The sequence below is a fragment of the Aspergillus melleus genome (genome assembly GCF_016097325.1).
Source record: "Aspergillus melleus strain CBS 546.65 chromosome Unknown contig4, whole genome shotgun sequence".
NCBI classification, from domain to species: Eukaryota; Fungi; Ascomycota; class Eurotiomycetes; order Eurotiales; family Aspergillaceae; genus Aspergillus; species Aspergillus melleus.
The window spans coordinates 4,295,895-4,310,704 of record NW_025763373.1 but is presented as its reverse complement, the minus strand read 5'-3'; the positions used below and the strand labels follow the sequence as shown (position 1 = coordinate 4,310,704).

General features: G+C 52.6%; 4 protein-coding genes across 5 annotated transcripts; 2 read left to right on the top strand and 2 right to left on the bottom strand.

Moving 5' to 3' along the window:
* Positions 1–1,138: 1,138 nt before the first annotated feature.
* LDX57_008260 (putative 1-aminocyclopropane-1-carboxylate deaminase) lies at positions 1,139–2,258 on the top strand (the record flags this gene model as incomplete). Its single annotated transcript, XM_046089983.1, has 1 exon — positions 1,139–2,258. The coding sequence occupies one exon, from the start codon at positions 1,139–1,141 to the stop codon at positions 2,198–2,200; it is 1,062 nt and encodes a 353-aa protein (XP_045945955.1). The 3' UTR covers positions 2,201–2,258.
* Positions 2,259–2,371: 113 nt separating this feature from the next.
* INO1 (inositol-3-phosphate synthase INO1) lies at positions 2,372–4,025 on the bottom strand (the record flags this gene model as incomplete). Its single annotated transcript, XM_046089982.1, has 2 exons — positions 2,372–3,269; positions 3,319–4,025. The coding sequence occupies 2 exons, from the start codon at positions 4,023–4,025 to the stop codon at positions 2,372–2,374; spliced, it is 1,605 nt and encodes a 534-aa protein (XP_045945954.1).
* A 3,310-nt stretch (positions 4,026–7,335) lies between these two features.
* On the top strand, positions 7,336–12,158 carry LDX57_008258 (uncharacterized protein). Of its 2 annotated transcripts, XM_046089981.1 has the most exons (3): positions 7,336–7,791; positions 7,857–7,952; positions 8,006–12,158. In XM_046089981.1, exons 1-3 carry the CDS (start codon positions 7,680–7,682, stop codon positions 11,638–11,640), a joined length of 3,843 nt encoding a protein of 1,280 aa, XP_045945952.1. In that variant the 5' UTR covers positions 7,336–7,679; the 3' UTR covers positions 11,641–12,158. The 2 variants fall into 2 exon arrangements, with proteins under 2 accessions (XP_045945952.1, XP_045945953.1); XM_046089980.1 differs by having other exon boundaries at positions 7,857–12,158.
* Positions 12,159–12,885: 727 nt separating this feature from the next.
* LDX57_008257 (class I SAM-dependent methyltransferase) lies at positions 12,886–13,647 on the bottom strand (the record flags this gene model as incomplete). The annotated part of the gene is made up of 4 exons (XM_046089979.1): positions 12,886–12,994; positions 13,053–13,173; positions 13,228–13,478; positions 13,529–13,647. 4 exons carry the CDS (start codon positions 13,645–13,647, stop codon positions 12,886–12,888), a joined length of 600 nt encoding a protein of 199 aa, XP_045945951.1.
* Positions 13,648–14,810: the final 1,163 nt, after the last annotated feature.

The window sequence follows — 14,810 nt, the reverse complement described above, 5'->3', positions numbered from 1 at the left end:
GACTTGGGAACACGACCTGGACCATTACGGGGGTTTCGCACTTCCTCCACCTTAAGCACACCCGAGGCGACACGAAAAAGGATCCCTCAGGATCTTTGTACCACCCCCGGGAGGCTGAGCTTGGGATTATTACACTGTGCTGCAGAACCGAACCGTCTCCTGACATCTTTTACTGTGAAGTCCGCTCGTCGTTGTACATGCTGTTCGATATTCAAGCGGAGGATAGAAGTGGACCATAGTTACTGGAATTGCAGGCGGTCATATTTACTGCGCATTTGATGCTGTTCTCGGAGATTGCCTCATAACGTGATAGATGATGCCTCCGGTCTCTAAACCCAAGAGGAAGAAGGGCTCTGCCTCGCGCAAAAGGGAGACAGCAGATGCTGATCCCACTGAGGCCCTATTCAATTTGGCAATGTGGAAACTAGTATCTGTTCCAAGAGATAGAACGGGCAGTTGGAGTCTGATGCAAAAAGGCAATCAACCAAGACATATTAAGGTGGTAGTCAAGACGAATAAGTTAATGGGAGCTGTTCTACCCCATAAAGAACTATGGTGCCCTAAAGGGACATGAGATAAGCGCTATCTAATCTATCTGTGTTACCCCAACTTCGGACCCAAAAGTAATCCCGAGAGTATCACCCACTATCAGTATCTCTTCTCTTCAATCAACTCCACCTACAGATAAAACAAATCTCAACACATATCAACAAAGAAAATCAGAAGAAGAATCAATCAATACGTAACACAATCTAGCCCTACCTTAAATTCTAACAAAATACCCCTCTTATCATCATCCCCGCCAAGGAAAAATCTCCGGACAAGATCCGGTTCACGCCATCGGACGATCAAATCCTTTGAATGCCGAGATCAAGCGTCGTGTTTCGGAGAGGGGGTCTTTCTCCGGCGGGGAAGTCCCTTCTCTTCTGGTCCATGGTCTCCTCATCTGATGTATCTGCTGCTTTACTGCGTCTGACGGACAGAGTAAGTAGTGCCGAGTTGTGGGAAGGTGGGAGGAGTATATAAACACGCCCGACCCCTCTTCTATACACCCCCTCACTTAGACATCCACTTCGTTCTACTTCCTTCCTCTTTCCATCTACTCTGAACTTGAAGCAACTATAACACCAGAATCAAAATGCCATCAACCATCCCCCTCCCACCTCCCTTCTCCTCAATCCCCCGCCATCCCTTAACCCTCTACCCCTCCCCAATCCACCCCCTCCCCCGAATCTCCACCGACCTATCCCCCTCCGGCACCACAACCATCTACGCCAAACGGGAAGACCTAACCTCAACCCTCGCCTTCGGGGGCAACAAAACCCGCAAACTCGAATACCTGGTCGCCGACGCCCTCGCCCAGCACACCTCGACCCTGATCTCGATTGGCGGCGTGCAAAGCAACCACACGCGGCAGGTCGCCGCGGTAGCCGCACACCTAGGTCTCAAGGCGCGGCTGGTGCAGGAGAAATGGGTGGACTGGGAGGATAAAGGATATAGCGACGTGGGCAATATCCAGCTCTCCCGGGTGATGGGGGCAGATGTGAATCTGAACACGGAGGGGTTTGGGATCGGACATAAAGAGTCCCTAGCGAGGGTGCAGCGCGAGTGTGAAGAGCGCGGGGAGAAGACGTACTACATCCCTGCTGGGGCGTCGGATCATCCGCTGGGCGGAATGGGGTTCGCGCGGTGGGCGTTTGAGGTGCGGGAGCAGGAGCGCGAGATGGGGGTGGAGTTTGGGACGGTGATTGTGTGTGCGGTGACGGGGTCGACGATGGCGGGGATGGTGGCGGGGTTTAAGTTGATTGAGAAGTTGTATCCAGGGGAGGCGAAGAAGAAGGTGATTGGGATTGATGCGTCGGCGAAACCGAAGGAGACGAAGGCGCAGGTGTTGCGCATTGCGAGGAACACGGCGGGGCAGATTGGACTGTCCGAGAACGATATCACGGAGGAGGATATCATCTTGAATGAGGATTATCATGCCGGGACGTATGGGATCCCGGATAAGCAGACCTGGGAGGCGATTGAGTATGCGGCGCGCATGGAGGCGTTCATCACGGATCCGGTGTACGAGGGCAAAAGCTTTGCGGGGATGGTGGATTTGATCAAGAAGGGGGAGATCAAAGGGAATGTGCTGTACGCGCATCTTGGAGGGCAGTTGGCCTTGAACGCGTACTCGGACTTGGGCAAGACTAAGTAAGAGTTTACATCTACGTATTATTCTACATAGAGGAGAGTCGAATTGAGTCATTCAGGATACCTCATGCCTCACGGCGAAGGTAACAATAGATTAAAGAGTGGCTATAGTTGGCTTGATTCTGAATAGGTAAGGCAGACCGTTCAAGGAGACCGGTCAAATAAGACGGCCAGTCTAGAACAGCTTGTGCTCCAGAGTCATCTCCGATTCGGGCTGCAACCCGACACAGGCACGGAAGATGTTGGTCAAGGCGCTACGCTGCTTGTTCAGAGAGTTGACAACAGGCGTGCCAGGGGGCGTCAGAGGCGCCTTGAGCATGTAGCTCAGCACGCTGAGCACGCTGTGGAAGCCCTTGTACTCCTCGGCGCCGTCCGCCTTCCAGCTGATGCGGGTCATCATCTCAGCGATCAGCACCAGATCGATGATCAGGGGCGACGCCAGCAGCGAGTCCTCGCAGATGTTGAACAAGCTGATAGTCTGGTGTCCGCCCATGAAGATCTCGGCGTAGTACTCGTCCAGGGCCCGCTTGTTGTCGCCCACCGCCGGCATGTACTTGATCACCACCGTGTGGTCGGGGTGCTCGTCTTTCTCGTAGAGGATCTGGTTGGCCGCCACCATGTCGTCGACCACGTTGGACTTGGAGATCTCCTTTGAGCGGAACTGCTTCTGCGAGCTCAGGTTCTTGCCGTCGTTGTTACCCAGGTGGTTGTAGCTCGCAATGGAGGTGAGCTTGATACCCGCGTTGATCAGGAAGTCCACCAGGGCCGACTTCATCTTGGTCTGGCCGGACTTGAAGTCGTCGCCACCGATGAACGCGTTGCGCTGCTCAGCCAGCTGGAGCGCTCCGGGAACGAAAGTGTTCTGGGGCGATCCGTTGATGAACGGGGTGTTCTCCAGGATGGAGGCCACGGCAAAGACGGTGGACGGGGCAACTTCCTCGTGTCCGGTCTTGATCGAGTTGAGGAGGTTGTCGGCCGTGTCGTTGACACCGGGCAGGATGTCCGCGTAACGCTCGGTGTTGGCAGTCCACATGACAATGACCTTGTCCAAGCCGTTGTTCGCCTTGAAGTCGCTAAATAAAGATTAGATCTGATGGACAATCATCGGTTAAGACAACATACCGAATATCCTGCTGAATCTTCTCAACGTGAGCCCAGCTTGCCTTGGAACCCTCGAGGACGTTGTCGGCACGATCCTCCTGGTTGGCAGCGATAAAGTCGGGGTAGTAGATACTGGGCAAGGGCTTCATCTCAGCCATCTCCTTGCGAACGAGCTGCTTGAGGGTAGGCTCGAGGACCTGAGCCCGATCCATGGCATCGGCGAGGTTCATGCTGCTGATGTCCCAGCCACCAATGGCGAGGTCGTTGGGATGGACCATCGGCAGCATGTCATGGAAGGGAATGTTGATCTCTTCGCCGGTCTTGGCATCGGTTCCCAGCTTGATGGTCGAACCCATAACCACCGATCCGTAGTAGTTGGACGCACGCTGGCCCTCGCGAGTTTCCCAAACGAGGTTGCGGCGGTTGCCAAGTAGACCTGCGGTGACGGTGGAACCGTTGTTTCCACCCCATCCGACCATCATCACACCGACCTTGCCCACCTTGCGGTCGACCTTGAAGTCGTAGTTGGTGGCCTTGGGGGTAGCAACCAACTTGTTGTCGGCGGTGCGGGTGATGTCAGTGGTATGGTAGGCATACTTGCTCTTGATTTCGGAGTCGGTGTAGACGACGTTGGGAGAGTTGACGGTAAAAAGGGGAGCGGCCTGCGTACGAGCCGACCCGTTCACGGTGCCATTGGCAGCAACATCCGAGCTTGCGTGGGGGGCCATTTTCAAATTTCACGAGTTATGTAGGTTTTTATTGAGGTTTGATCGGGCGTGAAAAAGAAAATGTACTTGTCGATGACGGAAAGAGGATGCTTGTGAACAGTAAATATTTTACTGTATGTAGAGACAATTATCCGGTGCTCCCCCACGGGAAGATGAGCGCCGGCCGTTGAACGGGTGGTGACGCCTGAGAATGAAGTTAGCAAAGGCACGAGCAATACGGGGAATATGGTAGGTAGAATGCGGGGATAACGCACGAGTTAAGCTGTGTGCCGAAAATTTTGCCGGTTTCTAGTGATCACACCTCGGGGAGAAGTGATCTGAACAGATTAAGCAAAATTGAAAGCGTAGACGAGCGATGGAGATGAGTCAATTGATGGTGGAAGGAAAGAAGGAGGGAGGAAAAGAGGGAAGGCGAGGGGGATATTTAAAGTGCTGGATACGGCTAGCCCGCAGTCACGGGGAAGCCCCATCATTTGGCATCCGCACCCGTGCTGCTCCGCAAGTCGCTGGCTAATTTCTCGTCTATCGAAGTTGCAATGAACTAGTTGCCAGCTTACCAATAAGAGTCCGTTCCAGCGTGAGATTTCAACCAGCGGTCAAGAACAACACAGTGGCATGTTCACGACTCGGAGTAGTTGAGTCCGGGCCTGCCCCTCGTTGAGTGCTAGCGATATCCATGCAGGAATAGATGATCAATTCTTGTTAGTATCTTTTGGTCATCTGCTCCATTTTGATTCAATTATTCTATCTAACATGCGCACTACAAATTGAGTCAATTGACTGCCTCTAGGGAGTACTCTGTAAAGAATTGACACCGCTGTGGATACGACCGGACTGTTGCCTGGACCCTCACGAGCTACGATACCCCTCGGGTCCTCAGGCTAAAAGTACACCGTATTGCCCCGGCTAACACTGCGTGCAAGTTCAACGTTGTGTCTCTTGAGTCGTGATATTCCTTGAGAACCTTCCAAGACAGAAAATTTTTCTAGTCTTCCCTTAGCAATTGTACAGCGCAGCTGCCAAGCTATGAGTTGGCGGTCCAGACAAAAACGAAGAACAAAGACTTTCCCACCAACCACCAGTTCAATTGACCGATTGTCCCTCAGGCACCAGAATCAAGACAGCGTGTGGTCTGCGCGTTATCGGCCTGCGAGAGTGGGCCTAGGCCAGGTGTCCCACGGGGTCCGCCAGACCAGGATTTCGGTCGAGACTCGGTTAGAGACTGCACATCTGTACTCAGTACGGTCGACAGAACACATGGAGTGCTGCGTAAATCGTAACCGGCTACGATAATGCTGAAATTGAGATCCATTCAAGCGGTATGCAAAGAATGCAGAAAAGCGACCGTGGATAGGAGTGCCGTCTTATTATTCGGACGCCTTTTAACCGCGGCCCCTGGCGAGTGTTGCGGTGTGCGGAAAGCTCGGCAGAACGTTCCATGGTTGCGGTCGCCTTCTCTACCCCTGAATTCGCCCTATTGGTGTGGCTGTTTGCGGAGGGATGCATTATGCATGCTGCATTACCCCTTGGCCACCGCATAGGGTCTTTGCTGGGGTTTGACTTTGCATTTTGACTTACTCTGAAGGTCTATTGAAGTCTGCTGGTCTTGTGCCACTCACCTTTGCTGAACATTGGGTTTTATTTTGCCATTCATGATTGACCCGGTGGAATGGTTCAGAGTTTGCATTCCTACGGATGGCAGTGGGCAACTGTCGTCCATTTTAAATCCGACTGTTCCTGTCGGGCGGCTGGCTTGTGATCATGCCTGACGGCTGCGAGATTTTTGTGCGTCAACATGGCTCCTCCAGATGGACAATGACCAGACACTGGTGAAACGGGCTGAGGCTCCCCAAGGCTTTTGCAAGGCCTTCTGAGGGTCTGTTACGAGAGCATTCTGTCAGATGAAGCCACGAAGGATTACCGGGAGCCCGGTACCGATAAAGTGATGTAGTCAGCTAGGCTAGAAACCACACGATCGCGATGACGTTGGAGAATCAACATGGGACAGATTAGACGAGCGATCCGTGGAAATTTCGCCAACGGTCTCACTCTCAAGCAGGACCCGAACCATTCAAGAGCGAACCATGGGACCGCTCACCGTTCCTGACCTAAGATTCGGGCCAGCATTGGGAACGTACGAAGCTGGAAGCATACAGTCAGTAGACTATTGGATTCCCATGTCACGCACAAACATGGCAGCAGCCAACCTTGGACAGCCAACTCCATAAGTCGGAGGTTTTCTAAAAATTGAGCATCCTGTGGGCTCCCACAGGTGACAGCCAGGACTTCTCCGGGCGGTGATCGACATACCCCAAGCCCCGTCGGGATATCTACAAATTGTGAAACTCAGCCCTTGCTTTGGAACATCATCGAAGTTTCAGTCAGTGGATATGTTGGGGTGGGATTGGTGTATTCATCATGAGGACGATTCCGCCAAATGGGGTCCAAAGGGCCAAAAAAACTCTTCGTTGTAGGAAGCCACAAGGCGCAGGCAATCCAACAGCAAGAGGGTCGTGCTCAGCCGGGACGGGCTGAAGCTCATACAGATTACAGAACCGGTCAGGATCAGAAGACAATCACGGCTGATCGATGACAGAAGAGACGGGATGTGCAAGATGGAGGGATAGGCGATGTTCGCTGCGTTTCCCCCCTGAGGACGATCTACAGTCGATGGTAACCCGGTTTGGTTCAGGGGTCATTCCAGACTCCAGAGTCTGGAGGCAAAGCAAGAATATTCCGAATAGTGGATATGGTTGTCATAGTGGTGACTATTGTTGCGCAGTGCCGTGGCTTGAGAGTTTTGGGGATCTGACATGTGTCGAAGTGGGAGACGCAAAAAGGGGGCGATAAAAATACATCAACCGTACAGAGTAAGCGGGGATGACTGGAGTGGACAGAAGACAGGGGAGGATCTGGGAGAGAAGTGACCTGAGCATAGGTTTAGGGAGTACCCTGTTCCCTCGTACTATGACAAGGTACTACCTACCTACTCTGTAGAGACTAGAGTGCTACTGCACAGAACTGCGAGCGTGTATAGGGTACTTCCGCCAGTATGTCCTCCAGGTAGAACCAGGTGGTACAGGGTACTTGCAGTCTCGCGCAGTTCGGCGGGAACGCGTGTTGCCTTAGGCTGACGGGGGCCAAACCAATCGCGTCCTGTGACCAGCACGCTAAACCCGAACTAAACCAGACTAAACCGCGATCGGCGCACGAGGGTCCCTTTCTCGCACTCCACTTTCTGCGCTACTCTTCTTGCGCAGGCTCCGTTTCGTAGTAACACAACTGTTATTCTTTCATTATTCTTATTATTCTTGCGTCGGCGTCGCTCTTTCTTATCATTGTTCTTATTAGCTTCCCCTCTTTCTCTCTTCCCTTCTCGATGCTTTCTAGCCTCTGCGACGAACCACCCGGTCTCTGACTATTCTCACCTTTCCTCCTCTTCCCCTCTCGACTCCGGACTATTGACCGCCCAGACCGTGGCACCGTTAGCTCCATACTGTGTGCGTCTGTTGATATTTGGGGCTGTCTGCCGGCGAGCAGGCTGAGGAGGGCCCTGCCTAGCTTCTGGCTACTATACACATCACGCCTCCGTATGATACTACCGACTGTGCTGCCCTTCGATGAACCGATCCTTTGTCCCTAGCATTGGTCGAAATGGCAGCTACGATGGGACTGGGCTTATTGCCCATGATCAAATGCTCCAATTGTGGCATTGACGTTGAGATCTCGGCCATGGGAGATCATGTCTGTGCGAAAACAGAGCCAGGTGAGATCGATCCCGGAAATAGTATTGAGTATGAAGTCACTGACTGGATATGTGAATTGTCATAGCTGCCCCCCCGCCGCCCTCAAACTCCGACTATGATACCCTGCCGAGAAACACAGGGCGAACGGGTCCTCCTGCTCCCATCAACCCTTCGGTTGCCAGTATGTTGCCTGGGAACCTGCTTGACCGCAATTGATATGCCTAACACGTTCAGACCGACCCTTTCTGCGGCCGGACAATGCCATCGGTGTCAACGAACCGGCCGGCCTCTCCTCGCAACCCTCCCCGCTGCGACTGGTTCAGCAGAGCCAAACAGCCGTTCCAATTCAACCACACACCTCAGAGATTGTTACCGTCGGCTCGGATGACCTGCCTCGCTTTCCGCTACCGCGTTCCATGTCGGACAAAGAGTCCGGTGCCATGACCCCCCTGCCCGATGCGACCTCGTTCCCTCCGATTCCCTCCCATCCACATACCAACGGCAACAACAGGCCTCCGGCGACGGCTCCCCTTTCGATAGACCCGAATGATGATGCTCCGCCGCCGCCGTTGCCCAAGGATGAGCCGACGTCTCTGCCGAGAATTGCGCACAAGTATGGGAGCTCGATCGATAGCAAGAGTAGCTACCGGACTTCATTCGCAAGCTCTCGATATGGCGACGGCAGCTCGAAGCGATCGACCGCAATGTCGGGTCGACGGCCGTCTTTCGGGAGTGTTAACCAGCCATACAAGTACCTGGACGACGACGCGCCCCCCGTCCCTTCTCTGCACCACACGTCATATTCCGTGTCGGACTACAACATGTCGCGTGAGTCCAGGAATGATCGACAGGAGGATGGTGGGAGCTTCACATTGGGAGGCTGGCATCAGACGAATTTGCAAACCGACAACCAGCAGTCAAACTCAGGTACCCTGCGGGTATCATCGCACACCGATTCGGACCGTCTCAGCAGCAACCGAGGATCTGCCGAGCTGTTCTTCCGGAGCCCGTCACAAACGTCGTTTGAACGCTTACCTGACCCTCCTGAGTACCCTGAGCGTTCTACCTCCATCAACCCCCCGACTAAGGTCGAGTACAAGCCGTTCAAATCCCCTACCACTGGCACCTACTTGCATCCCTCGACCCCGGACGTCGATAGTCAGGGCTATGACGACGTGCAGAGGAAACCGTCTGACGCTACCAGCGAAGGAGCCCTCTCTGTATCCAACTTTGCTCGTTCCTTGGGGTTGGATATGCCCGAACAGGCACCAGAGCACTCGACGGTATCTTCGGAATCGTCGCCGTCGGATCTGCGGAGCGGAACCTCCTTTTCCAGCGTCGCGTCGGAAGCCAGCACGCGACGAAAGCCTTCGGAACAAGCTCGACTGGGACCCGTCATTGAGGAGCGACGAATTGACACGCGCCAGCAGTACGGTCTGCATACCGGTGATCAGACCGAAAGTCCGATTGACCTCGAGCCGCCTCAACTTCGGGACCCTCTTTTCAGTCCTGACTCCCCTACCGACCCTGCTATTCTCTACGGCAGCGTGTCTCTGCTCCCGGATAAAACCCACAAGGCTCTTCCGGAACTCCCAAGCAAGTTGCGGTCCGCCACAGGGCCCATGTCTCACACTCAGAACAAGCAGTCACAGGACAAGAACCTCCCGGACTTGCCACGGTCCGCAACGGCACCGCTATCGCATACCGCCAACAAATCCTCGCAGGACAAGAACCTTCCGTCCGTGCCGGCTCTGGCACCACCGATTCCAGCCTTGGAGGACGAGCCGTCTCGGGGAACGAGGTTCTTCCCCGACCTAGATGCACCCATCCCTTCGCCCTCTCACATTCCCAAGAAGCCGTCATGGACCGAACGTCTTTCTCCGGAGCGGCTAAGATCGAAGCCATCGATCTCGCACATCTCCAAAAAGCAGTCGCGCGAAGAGAACATTGTGCCGGACTTCCGCCGGCCATCTCCTGAACCGCACCACGTGCCTCAGAGACCGTCGCGGGAGAACGTTCCTGACTTGCGCCAGCCTTCGCCGGAGCCCTCGTACGCCAAGGAGTTGGCACAGGAGAGACCCTATCCAAACATCCCCGGATTCTCGGTCGAGCAGCCATTCCACATTTCCAGTAAACCATCGAAAAATGAGACGTCCACGCCACCACCAGCGTTCCATTTTCCACAAAAGCCGTCACAGGACGAAAAACTGCCAGAAATGCCGAGGCCATCGCCCGAACCAGCTCACGTTCAGAATAAGCCGTCCGGGGACAACAAGCTCACTCCAGCAGTGCCGGGATTCCTGCCGGAAGCGCCTTTCCATATCGCCAAGAAGCCTTCCTGGATTGACAGATTTACGCCGGAGGTGACGAGATCGCCAACGCCGCCCTTTTCTCACTCGGCCAAGTCATCTCAGGACGACCATTCACCACCGCAACGATCCAAGTCACCGGCTCCTCCTGTCCATATGCAGAACAAGCCATCTCAGGACGACAAGTACTTGCCACAGCTTCCGAAACTCCCGACTGAACCTTCTCACGCTCCCAATAAGCTGTCTCAGGACGACAAATATCTCCCAGAGCTGCCGCAGCCTCCGTCGGAGCCTCCTCATGTCTCCAACAAGCCCTCTCAGAGCGATCGCCTCTCGCCAGAGCTGGCTAAGTCTCCGCCTCCGGCTTCTCACATACCCGGCAAACCATCTCAGGATAACAAATATCTGCCGGAATTGCCTCAGCCAACCCCGGACCCTTCTCCTTCTCACATTCCCAACAAGCCATCCCAGAGCGATCGCCTCTCCCCGGAACTGGCCAGATCACCGCCACCCTCTCATTCCAACAAGTTGTCCCAGGATGACAAGTCTCTTCCTAAGTTGCCAGAGCCGTCCCCCTTGTATAAGTCATCCTGGGATGGCAGACGCTCTCCTGAACCTCCTAAATCGAAGACTCCGGAACCGGCCCTCATCCCTCAGAAGCCCATTCGGGACCCTAGACTCTCTCCAGAACCTCCGCGATCCGCTCCGCCACCATCTCACATCCATCAGCCATCACGAAACGAGAGGCCATTCCCCGAACCGAGATCAGCAGAGCCACGATTCGCGCGGGAAGGTTCTAACCTTCACGACCAGCCCTCGCATGACGAGAAGACCTCGCCCGAGCTTCTGAGCGCTTCCATCGACCCGGCCGCGCGGTTATCCCCGCGTCCCAAGGGGCCATGCCGAGGCTGCGGCGAGGTCATCCTGGGCAAGTCTGTATCTTCTGCAGACGGGCGTCTTACGGGCCGTTATCATAAAGAATGTTTCGTTTGCTACCAATGCCGCATTCCCTTCCGGACGGCTGATTTCTATGTCCTGCGCGACCTGCCATTCTGCGCTCAGCACTATCACGAACGCAACGGCTCTCTCTGTCAGGGTTGTCTCACTGGCATTGAAGGACAATTTCTGGAGACAAATGAACGACAAGGCCGTGGACCAGGTGACAAACGGAGATATCATCCCCAGTGTCTGACCTGCCGCACTTGCAATGTTCTCCTGAACGGAGAATACTTCGAATGGAACGGACAGGTGTACTGCGAACGTGACGCTCGCAGGGCTGCTGCGTCGACTCCCCCTCCACGCATGCGTCGTCCAACCATGAACTCCTCGCCATTGGCTGCACACTCTCGAGGACCTTCCCGAGGATATCCTCCTCCACCGGGCTATCCTGGGAGAGGCCGAGGTGGACCTCGTCCACCAATGCCGAGGATGCCAGATATGCCCGACATGCCGGATGTACAGGGGATGCCAGGACCTGCATATCTTGACGGACGTTATGGGCCACCCCCAACCGCCCGACGTTTCCCAGAACGAAGAACCACCAAATTAATGATGCTATGATAAACTAATCACCGCCTGTAGGGGAGCATATGGATACCCGCATCCAATGTCTTCATTCTGCAGACACATTCTGATATATACATTGATACATATATATACCCTTCTCTTCGTGTTGATAGACTTTCCACACATGGCTCGGTGCTTTTTAGCAGGACCTGATTGATGTACATTGTTCGTTGATTTGATGTTTGTTTTTGTGCATAATGTGGGTGTTTTTTATGACGGTGTTCCGGCTGGTTTGGGATATAGATTTTGTCATTTGCGCGCGGGTGGCATTATGTATGGATATTTCACATGAATACAATACTTGGTTATTATCTTGGATCTGTTCTTGAACCATCGGCGTCAATTCGCGTGAAATAATGCATCAACCAACAACCACGTCTTTGCATTTCTCGAAGGCCGCAATACGGCCGTGTTGTGGTACAGCGAACAGTAACTTTCTACTCATCCCACAAGAGGGGTGTTACTTACAGAGCTCCCAAAAAGCTAGTGGTCATGGAAGCCTTTTAGTTGGAGGGATGTGCCGTAGTAACTCAATCGCTCATGGCTTTTGCATGTGCATGGAATCCCCATCAAACTGGCGTATGCTTCTGTCTACGCATAGATAATGAAGGGGACATTATTGTCATGGTGTTTCTCATTATGTTCCGCTTGTAGTTGCCGAAGCTTCTGTACAAATGGGCTCTTTCGCTGCAAGACGTTGCTGTGTTGCGGAAGTGAAGAATCCGATATGTCTATCCGGTGACAATTATTGTGCTGCACTTCGACAGCCATATAGTCAAAATACACTTTGGAATCCTGGGGTGAATTCGGTCGTTACTTGCCACAACTTACCACAAAAGCACTCCAGGATTTCCGGTACTCAGGGACTATCTTAAGAAGGGGTAGGGGGGCCACAGCATGTCTAAGTAAATCCAATCTGGATGTGATAACTTATCCAAAGGATCTTTACCTGCACTCTATTTCCAAAGGCTAGGTTTACGTAGCGATATCACAGATAGAGATATTTCTCGCTTCTACACCACCAACTGCCCTGTTGTATCAATCTTCCTCGTCACCCATACCAATTTCGGGACCATGATTGAAGCACCATTCAAAGTCTCCATCATCGCGTTGTGCTCCAACTTCCTGGACGCCTCCGGTGTTTTGAGTGCGGTTTCTGCAAACTCTTTCCACGTGCTCATATACCTAAATGCGAGTTAGGTACTCCCATAGCTAGCTAGTGTTGGTCTCTATCATAACTCAGAAATCACTCCAAAACCGGGCCATTCCGAGCCCGTACTCGAAGGTATATAACGTTGAACCAGTATATCCGTTTTCATCTATGATTCGCGTGAGCTCATATTTCCAGCTGTGAACGAGATTAGCTCGCACCGTATTTTCTAACAACATTATTCCAATGCGCTTACGTGTCATGACCTTTAAGCTGAGAGAAGAGTGCGTCAAGGTTACACGCCGAATTACCAGGTACGGTCTTGATCGAACATCCGATGGTGTCAACCTCGTCCCACTGAAGGTAGCCGCCGGGTCCTTGATACAATGAACTCTCAGTCTAGCCATATAACTGGACTACATAGGGCATACTCAGTAGCTTGTGCAGGTTTGCTAGAATAGGCCTGGGGTCGTTATTCTTGACAACGACAGTGATCAGACGAACGTGCACAACGTCGAAGTAGCCCACGAACTCATCCGGCACCTCTTCAAAGATATTCCATATATGCATGTGTATGTTGGCGGGTAGCCATGGTTTAGGGCCAACTTGGTCCAGGCTGATATCGAAGCCGTGAAGGTCAACGGAGGGCGGTTTTCCACGAGCAAAATCCTGAAGCCAGATACTAAAAAAGAGTCAGATACGAATAGTTCCAGAGTAGGTGATTCACTGTACCCGTTGCCAGTCGCAACATCAGCGACTTTCAAGTCAGCGGCCCGAGTATCAATCTCGGGATGAACTAAGAATCCGAGGAGCTCTTTCCAGAGATAATGCTGCGCTGTAAGTCTAGGCATGATATTGGTGAAATAGCCATGAACGATATTTCAAGTGAACTAACCGAGAGTTTGCATTGCAATCGGCATGAGTGCATAAGGATTCTTGGCTTCTATCGTTGTCCCATTCCAGCCGTTCGGTGTTGATAGCTGTGATACACTGTTGTCTTTTGGAATCTTGTCACCCACTGGGTGTCCATGATCGCTGTTTGAAGGGGTGCTGATACTATCAGATTCAATCATTATGCCAAAGTCCTCTGTGTATATTAAACAATTCAGGTCACCTGGCTTTATCATTGGTGTGGTAGCTTTGAAGGGACTCGGTTGGACCAGAAGTAAGTTTTTATAAGAAAGCTGGAATGTTATGGACCCTCACCATTGAACCCTGATATGTAGGATAACATGCGCGGTTGACCGGGGTAATATTGGTGTATTTCCCCGTGTCAGGTCCACTATTGGTAAACTTGAGCACATACAAGCCTGTGAACGGTCCAGCGCTTCAGACTGGCTGTGACCGTTTGTGGAACCTTTCTATCAGGAGGGTGGAGCACTTACGCGTCTTAAGCAAAAGGCACGAGATATCTGGCCATCCTCTCTTTATTATATAACCGTTGGAACGTTATATAGGTCACCCTCTGTTGGCTATCTGGCTCCCGAATCGATATTTGGCAGCCCCTTAAAAACAGCCTAGCGCCTCTGAGATTCCGACATATTTATCCTGTATAACAACTAGCAAGGGAGGGAGGAACAAAAAGAACAGATCCATCACTAGTTCCATTTTTCAATAGAGTCACTTCTTTGTTGTGTGCGAAAAGAGCTGCCAGCGCTAAGAGCAGTGGTAATCATGGTGCATGGATTGACTAGGTAATGCTCTACTAATGATGACCGGCTCTTCTGAAATTTCAGTCTCAGGACTCAGTGTAGCGGTGTTAGGATTGATTTCTGATCCTCATAAACCTAAGAATCTATCAAGGACCTTACCTTAGGGGTATAAAGCTAGTTACCCATGTCTCGGAGAACCTTAGTCAATATGAGAGAAGGTCCTATCACGGTATAATGCTAAAAAAGGGATTATCTCTAGACATCTTGATATTGTCCGATCTTATCAACTAATGCCGCACTAATTCCTGACACCGCGCCAACTGCGATCCTTGCTGGTGGGTCTAGTGAACAAACTTTCACTA

Coding starts and splice junctions, on each gene's coding strand:
- LDX57_008258 (XM_046089981.1), top strand. CDS start 7,680: ATGGCAGCTACGATGGGACTGGGCTTATTGCCCATGATCAAATGCTCC. Junction 7,792..7,856: donor CTGTGCGAAAACAGAGCCAG/GTGAGATCGATC, acceptor GAATTGTCATAG/CTGCCCCCCCGCCGCCCTCA. Junction 7,953..8,005: donor CATCAACCCTTCGGTTGCCA/GTATGTTGCCTG, acceptor TAACACGTTCAG/ACCGACCCTTTCTGCGGCCG.